Source organism: Engraulis encrasicolus, chromosome 11 (genome assembly GCF_034702125.1).
Source record: "Engraulis encrasicolus isolate BLACKSEA-1 chromosome 11, IST_EnEncr_1.0, whole genome shotgun sequence".
NCBI classification, from domain to species: Eukaryota; Metazoa; Chordata; class Actinopteri; order Clupeiformes; family Engraulidae; genus Engraulis; species Engraulis encrasicolus.
The window spans coordinates 1041296-1054031 of NC_085867.1; the positions used below are offsets into that span (position 1 = coordinate 1041296).

Below are 12736 nucleotides of genomic sequence, written 5' to 3' on the forward strand. Positions count from 1 at the left end.
GGGGCTCTTGTAGATATCACCACACCCACCTGGCATTTTTGTGTGCAGTGCAGGCTCTTTAGTGTTTAGGCTCTTTAGGTGTTTAGTGCCCGGGTGATGGACACACCCCCTATCCATACTCAGCATGATTAGCCCTTGCCGGCAAATATAGAACACTACTAAATCACAGCCTTCATGACGATGAGATACAGTATCGATTTCTTAAATCAGGGATTCGTTTTTTTTTCGATACTTAAGAATTCCCCACGATACGATGCAATTTGGTCCGATTCGATTTTTTTCCAATTGCTTTTCCACTACTATTGTGTTAAGGAGCTAGGACATTGCACAGAGGCCAGCGATTCGATTCTTTTCGATTCTTATTAAGAATGCCCCACGATACGATGCGATTCGATTAAATCGCTGGCCGATACTTCCGATACATCGATGCATTTCGATTTTATTTACATCTCTACATTACAGTAACTTAAATAATTTGAGCGATTGATGTTCATTCAAGCAGTGCTATACTCTGAATTCAGATAAGACAATGTATTCAATTTAGTCATTCATTCCAATAAACCGGCAGAAATTGGAATCTGGTCAAATGGTGTCAAATGTAAACTATAAGTAAACTATAAGAAATCCCTGCAGTTTTGAAATCAATCAAAACATAATTAGCCCCTGCTGATCCTTTCGAGAGTATCTACTAGACTAATGCTAATGTAATGTAATGCTGTTTCTCTGCCAGGGTGATGGAGAAACCGGCAGATATTGTAATCTGGTCAAATGGTGTCAAATGTAAACTATAAGTAAACTATAAGAAATCCCTGCAGTTTTGAAATCAATCAAATCGGGGGGGTGCTGTGGCGCAGCACGCTAGGCCCCCCACATTTGGGCTTGCATGCCCACAGGGACCGCGGTTTGAGTCCGGCAGGGGTCATTTCCTGATCCCACCCTGTCTCTCTCTCCCACTCGCTTCCTGTCACCATCTCAGACTGTCCTATCAAATAAAGGCATAAAAGCCCTAAAATATATATATTAAAAAATCATAATTAGCTGTTTCTCTGCCAGGGTGATAGAGACCCTAACACTGACGAACATGAGTAACATGAACAGTGCAGCGGGAATTAGTATGCTGCACTGAGGATGGTGGAGAGTACTGGTTAATCACCTATCTTGGCGGTGTTGGGAATTGAACTGCCAACCCTCAACTAGCCCAAGTTATGGAGATGTGAATGACACAGCATAGCTAACCCCCTGCTGTTTCTCTTCTCTCCCAGGGTGATGGAGAGCCCTGCGCTGACGGCGCTGCCCTCGGAGCTGCTGCTGGACCGGCTGCACCCCAACCCCATGTACCAGCGGCTGCCCCTGCTGCTCAACTCTAAGCTGCTCACCCTCGAGTACCCGCGCAACAACATCGAGTACGTGCGCGACATCGGAGAGGGGGCATTTGGCAGGGTCTTCCAGGCCAGGTAAGTGGAAAACCTGTTCGTGATGCAAGTGGGGGTGTAGTGGCTGTGTGTGGTGAGTTGGTGAGTGTGTTAAAACTAGAGATGCACCGGATCCTGATTTTTAGGATCCTGCCGGATACCGGATCCACTGCTTAAGATCCTGCCGGATCCGGAACCGCATAACGGATCCTACTAAAGGGTTGAAACACATAGCCTACTCACACACGTGGGCCCTTTTTTATTACGTTGGCTCAAACTATTTTTTAGACTCATTGGCTTATTGCCTGTCCTGGTTGCTTCCAAAGGGCTTTCACTCCATGCAGCAATTGGGGTTGTGAAAGACTGACTGAAAAACCTAGGCTAGAGATGCACCAGATCCTGATTTTTAGGTAACTGCCGGATACCGGATCCACTGCTTAAGATCCTGCCGGATCCGGATCCTGTGAAAAACCCTATTATCCTACTGGATCCAGAACCGGATCTTGGATCCTCTGCATCTCTAGTTAAAACCAGGCAAGTGAGTTACAGTGGACTGAATTTGGATTGGATTGGATTTATTAATACCCAAGGGGAAATTATTCTTTCACCTTAAAACTACAAACATAGCATTAGTGCAGCAGTGAAAGATTATTGAGACACTAAGACTTAAGAAACATATATAATTCATAGTCTTTAAATGACAAAATCACAACATTGTTCAAATACTAAAATTATAGTGAGCAGCTATTGTTAAGAAGTTGTGGGAAACAGCATGGATAAACATTGATACAAAGACACACCAACCCACTGACCACAGAGTACACGCACACACGCTCTCTCTACATTCAGTATACACTCTACCACACCACATGTTTATAAAAATACAATCTGACAGTCTTTGGAGAGGGCTGGGGGCATGACATTTTAGGAGAGGTGAGGCAACCAGTTTTTTGGAACTAAACACGGGCTCCTTGAGCCTAACATATATGTAAGTGGATGTAGTGGCAAAATTTCGTTCCTTTGTGTTCATTTAATTAAACCACTTCGTGTGGGCAGCCTAAGGATTTCTGACTCGTCTCCATATCCAATGCACCGTCATTCATTTCAGTTTCAGTGTACTCACGGACCAGTTGAGTTTCCTTTTAGTTTTCTTTAATTCTTGAAGTCTTGGTAACACAAAAGTATCTTGGTACAAAACATAAAAAGCAAAAACAAAACAGGAATATCACTCGGTCACAATATTAATCTTTCTTTCTTCTTTCATAATGCACGGAACACAGACATGGGAGCACGGTCAAAAAGCTATGTGCCGTCGTTGCTGCACACGCGTCGACTGACTGGCACGTCTCTCATTCAAATTACACATATCCCATGGAATTCGGTAGACCAATCAAAATGCAGCATTAATCATCACGTTTCTAAATAAGCATATTAAAATAAAAACTTAACAATAACATGGTAAATATTAATCTGGCAATATCCAAATTCAAAAAATATTAATTATTCATTCAAAAATATGAATCAAAATTACTTTCAACAATATGGCTCTAACATTTCCAGCCCCTAATTGTAAGACATGAAGGCTGACAATTACTCATCATAATAACTATAGAGCCAAGCAAAATACCCATCAATGTAAACTCACAACATTTACAGAGATAATATTCAGAAAATTACAATATTCACATTAACATTTTTACATTCTTTTCTTTTTTCTTGTTTACTCACGTGTCCTTTTCACAAATAAGGCAAAGTTTGTCAACAGGTCTTTCTAAGGTGCTGGTCTTTGTCTTGATGACCACGCGCCGCACAAGTCCCTTGGCGTCTGGAATAATCCATTGAACCCTCCCCAGTACCCACGAGCTTCGTGGTGCGGTATCGTCGACGATCATGACGATGTCCCCGGCACTCAGGTTGTTCTTGACGCTGGTCCATTTCTGCCGCTCCTGCAGCATGGGTAGATACTCACGCACCCACCGCTTCCAAAACATGTCAGCAAGATATTGCACTTGCCTCCATCGGCGGCGGGAATATGAGTCCTCCCTCTGGAACAGTCCAGGAGGAAGAGCTGGCTGGTTCTTCATCAGTAGCAAGTGGTTAGGGGTTAATGGCTCAGGATCTGTTGGATCGTTTGTTGTTGTGGTCAGTGGTCTATTGTTCAGCACTGACTCTACTTCACACATCAGTGTCAGCAAGCATTCATCATTGATTGTCTGTTGTTTGAGCACAGACCTGAGAACTTTTCTCACAGATCTGATCTGCCTTTCCCAAATTCCCCCGAAGTGAGAACCAGAGGGTGGATTGAAAATCCACTGAATTCCTCTTTGCATCAGGGAATCTGCGATCTTGGACTGGTTCCACTCTTGAATCGCTGTACGCAGCTCACGCTCAGCTGCCACTAGGTTCGTGCCATTATCTGAGCGCATAATGGCTACCTGTCCTCTCCTGCACACAAAACGTCTGATGGCATTCAGACAAGAATCAGTGTCCAACGTGTGTGCAATCTCTATGTGCACTGCTCTCGTTGTGAGACAGGTAAACAGCACACCGTATCGTTTCACTGTACTGCGGCCTTGCTTGACATCAAATGGCCCAAAGTAGTCGACCCCCACGTTTGTGAAAGGAGGGTTGTCAGGCAGAAGTCTGTCCTCTGGCAAGTCTGCCATCTTCTGCTCTAGAGGTTTACCTTTAACTTTTCTGCAGATCACACACTTTGAGAGAAACTTTCTCACTACTGAGTTGGCAGAGGGTATCCAATATTTCTGTCGTAACTGGGAGAGCATGTAAAGTCTTCCGCAGTGTCCAATCTTTTCGTGAGTGTCTCTCAAGATCAATGTGGTGACATGTAGGTCCTTCGGAAGGATTGCTGGATGCTTCGTGTGCTCCGGCATAGCAGCAGCAGAGAGACGACCTCCGACTCTCAGCACACCTTCATGAAGTTCTGGATCGAGTTTCCGCAGGTGACTGTTCTTCTTCACACTGTTGCCTTTCTTTAGCATGGTGATCTCTTCCTGGAAACGTTCGCTCTGACAGAACTTAATGATCTCTGTTTCAGCTTGTGTTAGGTCCTCCAAGGTAAGTATTGTGGTTGTCATTGGTTTCTTGTCTTGTCTGTTTGTATTGTCTGTGTTTGTTTGTTCTTTCTTTTTCCTACAGCGTTGCAGAAGCAGGTCTTTGAACTTGAGAACCCAGGCTACAGCTCTCTTCAAACGGTACCAGCTGGAGTAGTGGTTGAACAGTTTGTTCACGGGATGAACATCTTCTGCCGTGTTTGTAAGATTAACTGTGGCTGTGTGTTTCACTTCGTTGTCAACTTCGTCAGTTTCTGTTTTATCAGGTCTTTTTGGCCAGTGATGTTCTGGTTCTTTCAGAAAAGCTGGACCCTGGAACCAGCTTGTGGTTTTCATGAACTTGGTTGGTGCAAGCCCTCGGGATGCACAATCGGCGGGATTAGTTGATGTGTCAACGTATCTCCATTGCTGAGGCGTGGTCAGCTCTCTGATTACTGAGATGCGGTTCGCAACGAAGGTCTTAAAGCGAAGCTTCTCGTTCTCAATGTACTTTAGCACAGTTGTGCTGTCAGTCCAGAACAAAGAACCAAGTAGCTCCATCTGGAGCTCACTTCTCAGCATCTTGTCTGTCTTTACAGCAACCATCGCTGCTGTCAGCTCAATGCGTGGGATAGTGGTTTGTTTAATTGGAGTTACGCGGGATGTTCCCTTCATAAAGGTACAATGAGCATGTCCATCTTCATCAGTCAGGCGTAGGTAAGAGACAGTTCCGTACCCACTTTCACTTCCATCAGAAAAATGGTGGAGCTGTGCTGTTGCGACAGGCCCAAATTCCACTGGTCTCACGCATCTCGGTATGGTCATAGCTGACAGCTGGCTTAGTTCTGTCAGCCAATTGTTCCATTTCCTACTGAGCTGTTCTGGAATCTTCTCGTCCCAAGCAAGTTCCTCCTTGCACAGCTGCTGTAGAATCAACTTTGCAGGAAGAATTGCTGGAGCGAGGAATCCGAGCGGGTCGTAGATGGAACTTGTGATCGAGAGAATTCCTCGTCTTGTGACAGGTTTGTCTTTGACGTTGATCCTGAACTTGAAGGCATCAGACTCAGTGCTCCATAGAACGCCCAGAGCTCTTTCCATGGGTAGTGCGTCGTGACTCAAGTCCAGGTCTCGGATGTCTTTCGCTCTTTCTTGGTCGGGGATAGAGGAGAGCAAAGCTCGGCTGTTGCTTGTCCACTTCGTTAAACGAAATCCTCCACTGGCGCATAGTGCTGTGAGGTCTTTGTACAGCTTGACTGCTTGTTCTTCATTGGCAACTGATATCAATGAGTCATCGACATAGAAGTTTTTCAGGATTGCGTTCACAGCCTCTGGTGACGACTTGCTGCGGTTCTCCTCAGCTGTTCTTCGAAGTGCGTAGTTCGCGCAACTAGGAGAAGAAGTCGCACCGAAAATGTGGACTGTCATCCTGTACTCAGTGATGTCTTGACTTAGGTCTCCTGCTGGCCACCACAGGAAGCGCTGCAGGTCGGTGTCTTCTTCAGGAATGCGGACTTGATGGTACATGGCCTCGATGTCTGCAATCATAGCAATCGGTTCGTGCCTGAAACGGAGAAGGACTCCGATCAGCGAGTTCGTTAAGTCCGGTCCTTGAAGTAGCTCACTGTTCAGTGAGACTCCCTGGTAGCTGGCCGCACAGTCGAAGACGACGCGGAGCTTCTTCTTTTGTGGGTGATATACCCCGTGGTGGGGAATATACCACAGCTTTCCATCCTGGCGGTTCAGTTGTGCCTTAGGAACCTCAACGGCGTACCCCTTGCTCAGCATGTCATTCATAAAGACTGTATATTCTTCATGGAACTCGGGATTCCGTCTCAACTTGTTCTTGAGATTCAACGCACGCTGTAGCACTGAACTGCGGTTGTTCGGCATTTGGACGCACAGCTTCTTGGTTGGCAGACTGATGTAGTAATGTCCATCCGTGAGGTGGGCAGAACTGGACACAGACTCCATGAATTTGTGGTCCTCTTGAGACATCTCAGATCTTTCATCACAGTGGCGTTCAGGAAAATCATGGTCATACTGTTGTATAAGCAGATGCTCCACACTGTCGATGGCTATTCTGTTCACAACTGCATGTGACTGTGCATGATCGTCAGCTGCGGTGTCTGTTTCTCTAAGCGGCCCGTTCAGGATCCATCCAAGTGCAATTTTCACAGCATATGGTCCGTTGTCCTTACTTGGGATCACTTTCCATGGCTCCAAGATGGTGTATTCTTTGGTTCCGATGAGAAGTTCCACTCCAGCATCGATGTGAGGCAGCCTCACCTCACTGAGGTACGGCCACTTTGCAATCTCACTCTGAAGCGGAATGTTCTCTCGAGACACCGGAATGCTCTTCTGTGTATAAACCTTGGACAATGCGATGAAGTTGTTTTCTTCAAGGCTGCTGACCTCCAAGTCTGTGAGAACGTAGCTTTCCACCTTGCCCTTGGAATTGATGGTACTCAACATGAGATCAGTGCGCCTGCCTTGCACATTCAGCTGCCTTGCCAAAGCCTCCGTACAAAATGACGCAGAGCTGCCGGGGTCCATGAATGCGTAGACCTCGACAGTCTTGTCACCTTTGCTGGCTTTCACTCGCACAGGAACGATGGCAAGCACGCACCTGTCTCCAGCCCCAGTACAGGCACTAGTCTCCTTCTCTTCGGACATTTCTGGTGGTGCGCTGGCAGCACTGACTTTGTTGACCTCAGTTCCAACCGGTTTCTCCTTCTCCTTAGAGAAATGCAACAGGCTTGGATGCTTCAGAGCACAAACATCGCATGACAGTTTCTTCTTGCATTCCTTGCTCAGATGACCCTTCACTAGGCAACTGAAGCAAAGTCCATTCTTCTTCAAGAAGTCCACTCTGTCACTATGAGCTTTTTCTTTGATCTTGCGACACTCTTGCAATGTGTGATTCTTTTCACAAAACAGGCAGGGCTTTGTAAAGGCACTGCTGAGTGACACATCTGACTTGGACTTTGTGTAGCTTGACTCACTTCCACTTACTTGGTCAACTTTGGTAGCAAAGCTACTTCCTTGCTTTCCTTCTTTCTTTAGTTTGTTTCCCTGTTGGGGTTTCTTTATGACCTTTTCAGTAGCTGTGGCGTCAATATCCCCGAAGAGTGGGTCAGACACAATCTTTGCTTGACGTTCCACGAAGCTCACCAGCTCTGTGAATCTTGCTCTTTTCTTAGTCTTTTCCTGGATGTCATATGCATGAACTCTCCACCTTTCTCGTACCTTGAACGGCAACTTCGAAATGATGGCCCTCATGGTAGTGGGATTATCCATCTCCTCCATATAATCTAGATCTTCCATGGCATTACGACAGCTCACCAGGAACACAGAGAATGCATTCAATGCTTTACTGTCCTCTGACTTGATCTGAGTCCACTTGGACACCTTCTCGATTAGCGCCGTAGCCACCTTCAGCTCATTTCCGTACTTTTCTTGAAGCAGCTTCAAAGCCTTAGCATAGCCGCGTTGTTCAGGCATATGCTGACAACTCCTCACCAGGTCGCGAGGTTCACCTCTGGTGTACTGGTCCAAGAAATATAACTTGTCAGCATCGCTGTCTGCTCTGGAGTCAATGGCATGAAGGAAGGCTCTCATAAATGACCTGTACTCCAGCGGGTCTCCCTGGAACACTGGCACGTCTCTTTGGGGTAAGCGGAACAGCTGTTGGTTTTTTGCAAGCAACTCTGTGATGTCTGTCTGTTTTTGCACTGGTAGCAGTGTCTTGGTGTGAATTACCTCTGGGTTGCGTAGGCTGTTGCATCATAGCGCTGGGTGACTGCAGCGTAGCACTAGGCAATTGCAGGGTAGCTCTAGCCAGTGGCACCGGCGTAGCTCTGGGTTGCGGTTGTGGAGCTCTGGGTTGCTTTGGTGTGGCGCCAGCTGACGCTCCTAGGTAAACCGCAGGCTTTTGGTCTATAGGTTTTTCAGTGAATAGCCTTGCACTGTCAGTGTATTTTGGTGTGGCTGAAATGTTTTGCATATCGCCATATTCATCTTTAGTATTAAAATCAATAAGCGGCATTGGTGCTCCTTTGGCCCCACTCACTTGAGATAAGCGCCCTTCAGATTCTTCATACACTTTTACTTTGGCATTAGATACTGCTAGAGCAGTTTCAATTTCCAATCTTTCCTTTGCAGCTTTAATTTCAGCTTCCTTCATTTCCAACTCTTGTTTTTCCTTTAAGGCAGACGCTTGTGCCATGAGCGCTGCTCTGTTGGCTTCTTCTTTAACTCGTAATTGACTTGATGTCATCGACACTCTTGATGATCTCCTTGAAATTTTAGAAGCACTGTCCAATGGAGTTATCTCTTGATCAGCTACTTGTGCTTCAATCCAATTATTTGCTTTAGTCATAAACTGTAAGCACTGTTCTGACTTTGGCTGAAACCACATTTGTTGGTCAGTCTCCTTTTCCTCTTCATTAACAATATGCAGCAGCACTGCCTGATTGCATTCAATAAACTCTTCATACAGCTTGTTGTAAACTTTCATTTCTTTTTTAACATCTTCAAGAGCTGGCACAGTTTCAGCTTGCAAGAGCTTCTCTATTTCGTTTGATTTTGTTGTCATTTGTGCTAATTTACCTCTTCTGGCTGTTGTCAAACGGTGTAGATTTTCCTCCATTCCTTTAGCTGTCATTGTCCTCTGTCGGTCACCGTGGCGCACGTCACTCGGAACGTTGCTTTCGTCCGCCATTATCCACGAGGTTTTCACTCAGCTACTACACCAAACAGCTTTCTTTCAGTTGAGCCCAACTGTCTTCGGTTTTGGCTTAGCACAAAATGACTGCAAGCTTGTTCAAAACGAACTTCTCCACATTCAAAACGATCAGAAAGTAACTGTGCAAGCACATTCATATATCATTCAACAGCTGGCAAACGTAGCCTCGGTTAGCTTAGCTCCATACATTTCAATGCAATTAGCTTCCTTGTTAGCTCCACTTCTGCTTAGTCATCCAAGTTAGCTTCATTAAACTTCGGTTAAACTTCGGTTTGCAAACGTTTCTGTGGCTAGAACTCTTCTGTCATCCACAGCAAGCTTAGACAGCTTTTTGACTTAATGTAGTGGCAAAATTTCGTTCCTTTGTATTCATTTAATTAAACCACTTCGTGTGGGCAGCCTAAGGATTTCTGACTCGTCTCCATATCCAATGCACCGTCATTCATTTCAGTTTCAGTGTACTCACGGACCAGTTGAGTTTCCTTTTAGTTTTCTTTAATTCTTGAGGTCTTGGTAACACAAAAGTATCTTGGTACAAAACATAAAAAGTAAAATAAAACAGAAATATCACTCGGTCACAATCTTCTTTCTTTCTTCTTGCACGGGACACAGACATGGGAGCACGGTCAAAAAGCTATGTGCCTTCGTTGCTGCACACGCGTCGACTGACTAGTACGTCTTTCATTCAAAATTACACATATCCCATGGAATTCGGTAGACCAATCAAAATGCAGCATTAATCATTAGTTCTAAATAAGCATATTTTAACTATAACATTGTAAATATTAATCTGGCATATCCAAACTCTAAAAATATTAATTATTCATTCAAACAATATGAATCGACATTACTTTCAACAATATGGCTCTAACAGTGGAGAATGTTACAAATGTTACTCTACTTTTTTCACATTCATATATATCAAGTTGGATAGTCTGCTTATACGTAGAAGATGAAAGGAAAATGTCACATACACGTATTTAAGGCATGCGGTAACATAATTGTGGCGGCTAAAATCCAATGGTGCCACCGAGAGGTTGGGTTGGGAGTTTTAAAAGCTGACGCGCAAACACTTCTCTTCGTTCGTTGTCTTTTATTCAAGTTTATCCAGTTCAGTACAAAGGTTAAAACGCATACTAAAACCGCCACCATGCAGTGTGCTACTGGTGCGAGTTAAAGTGTCAAGTGCGTAAACTAAGAGAGCAAATGTTTCTATCATTGCGGTCAAAAAAAATTGTGCTCTCCTACCCCTCTCCCTACCAGTGAGCAGGTGCCTAAATACTAAAACCAATTGCTACACTTCACTCACGTGACACCCCGCGGTGATCGCCAAATTAAAAGTCATTACAAACAACACATGACAAGGCATATGGCCGCTACAATACTGTAAACATGACACAGCAAAGGCACCCTTACAAGACAGCGAAGCAGAACACAAGTAGGGCAGTAATATCACAGAGTCAGTCGGCATGTGTTAACGAGTGTGTGTGTGTGTGTGTGTGTGTGTGTGTTGATTTCAAGGGGCCTGTATTATTTAAGGCAGTGTAACTAGACTGCATGGGAAGATATTTATGCAGTATCAGATGTGTGTGTGTGTGTGCATGCGCATGTCCATGTGTGTGTTTGCGTGTGTGTTTGCGTGTGTGTGTGTGTGTGTGTGTGTGTGTGTGTGTGTGTGTGTGTGTGTGTGTGTGTGTGTGTGTGTGTGTGTGTGTGTGTGTGTGTGTGTGTGTGTGTGTGTGTTTGTGTATGTGTACTGTATGCGCACGCATGTGTGTGTGTGTGTGTGTGTGTGTGTGTTTGTGTGTATACCGTATGCGCATGTGTGTGTGTGTGTGTGTGTACTGTAGATGAGGGGCCGTGAGAAAGAGAGAGATGAACTTGGAGATGCAGTGGGTAGAGGCATTTGGCTGCAGTGGGCAGGGAGGTATTTATACACCGTATATGAATACCTGCATACCCGCATGTGAATACTCTGTGTGTGTGTGTGTGTGTGTGTGTGTGTGTGTGTGTGTGTGTGTGTGTGTGTGTGTGTGTGTGTGTGTGTGTGTGTGTGTGTGTGTGTGTGTGTGTGTGTGTGTGTGTGTGTGTGTGTGCGCGTGCGCGTGCATATGTGTGTGTGTGTGTGCGCGCGTCTGTCTGTCTGTCTGTCTGTCTGTCTGTCTGTCTGTTTGTGTATGCACACACCGTGTGCACGCTCCTATGTGTGTCTGCTGCGGGAAAGAGAACAAGGCAGAGCGCGCGCACACACACACACACACACACACACACACACACACACACACACACACACACACACACACACACACACACACACACACACACACACACACACACACACACACACACACACACACTTGCTTGGCTTGGCTGTGTAGGTAGAAAAGGTATTCCTGCGGCATCAGGAGACTCCTGGGAGTGTACTCTGCCTGCCGGGATACATAAGCCCCTAAGCGGCTCTGCAAATAGAGCCAGGTCGGGGGAGGGGGGCAGTGTTGCCAGGTTGGGCGGTTTCCCTCCCAATTGGGCTGCTTAAGATGGCTGTCTGCAGGTAAAAATGGATAAAAAAGGGAATTTGGGCGTTTTTCCAAAACGCAAATGTATGGCCATACAATTCAATAGAATTTAGTTCAGTTTAGATTTAGTGGTTCCAGGAGGGTTTTGAGCATTTTTTGGGCTGGAAATTATCAGTCTCATCTGGCAACCCTGGCTGTGGGGGCTGAGGGCTGGGTTGGTTGGTCGGGGGGTGTGGGGGGGGCTTGGTGAGAAGGGTCCCTCTGGGCAACGTCATTGGCAGCCGGTAGGGTGACATAGAAGGGGGGCAGGAGGTGGCATGGTGGTGGTGGTGTGTGTGGGGGGGGTTGTAGGCTCGGCAGTTGGGTGTTTTTAATGCCAGTGGGGTATAGTGTAGTCAGGGTCACAAACACACAGGTTCACACAGACCCGACCAAACACATTTACACACACACACACACACACACACACACACACACACACACACACACACACACACACACACACACACACACACACACACACACACACACACACACACACACACACACACACACACACACTCACACACACACACACACACACAGAGAAGACGAGAACTTTCTCTGAAGCAAAAGGTAGTTCAACACGTCACTTCAGTGGGGGGTTGAGGGTGGATATTTATAGGTGGGGGGAGGTGTGAAAGGCAAAGCAAATGATGAGAGAGAGAGAGAAAGAGAGAGAGAGAGAGAGAGGTATGAGAAAGAAAGAGAGATAGAGAAAAAGGGGGGGAGGTGTGAAGGCTAAGCAAATGATGAAAGACAAGAGAGGCAGAGAGAGAGAGAGAGAGAGAGAGAGAGAGAGAGAGGGAGAGAGAGAGAGGGAGTGGTATGAGAAAGAAAGAGAGATAGAGAAAGAGAGTGGTATGAGAGAGACAGACAGAGAGACACAGAGAAAGCGAGAGAAAGCGAGAGAGAGAGAGACAGTGTGGTAGGGGAGAGAGAGAGAAAGAGAGAGAGAGAATGAACTAGGGAGAG

General features: G+C 45.8%; 1 protein-coding gene across 1 annotated transcript in view; it reads left to right on the top strand.

The window, feature by feature from the left end:
* The window catches only part of musk (muscle, skeletal, receptor tyrosine kinase), a 105865-nt gene that overhangs the window by 76200 nt on the left and 16929 nt on the right, over positions 1-12736 (top strand). The window contains exon 16 of the mRNA XM_063209787.1: positions 1263-1454. Within this exon, the coding sequence (XP_063065857.1) occupies positions 1263-1454 (192 nt within the window). The remainder of the gene's footprint in view (positions 1-1262; positions 1455-12736) is intronic.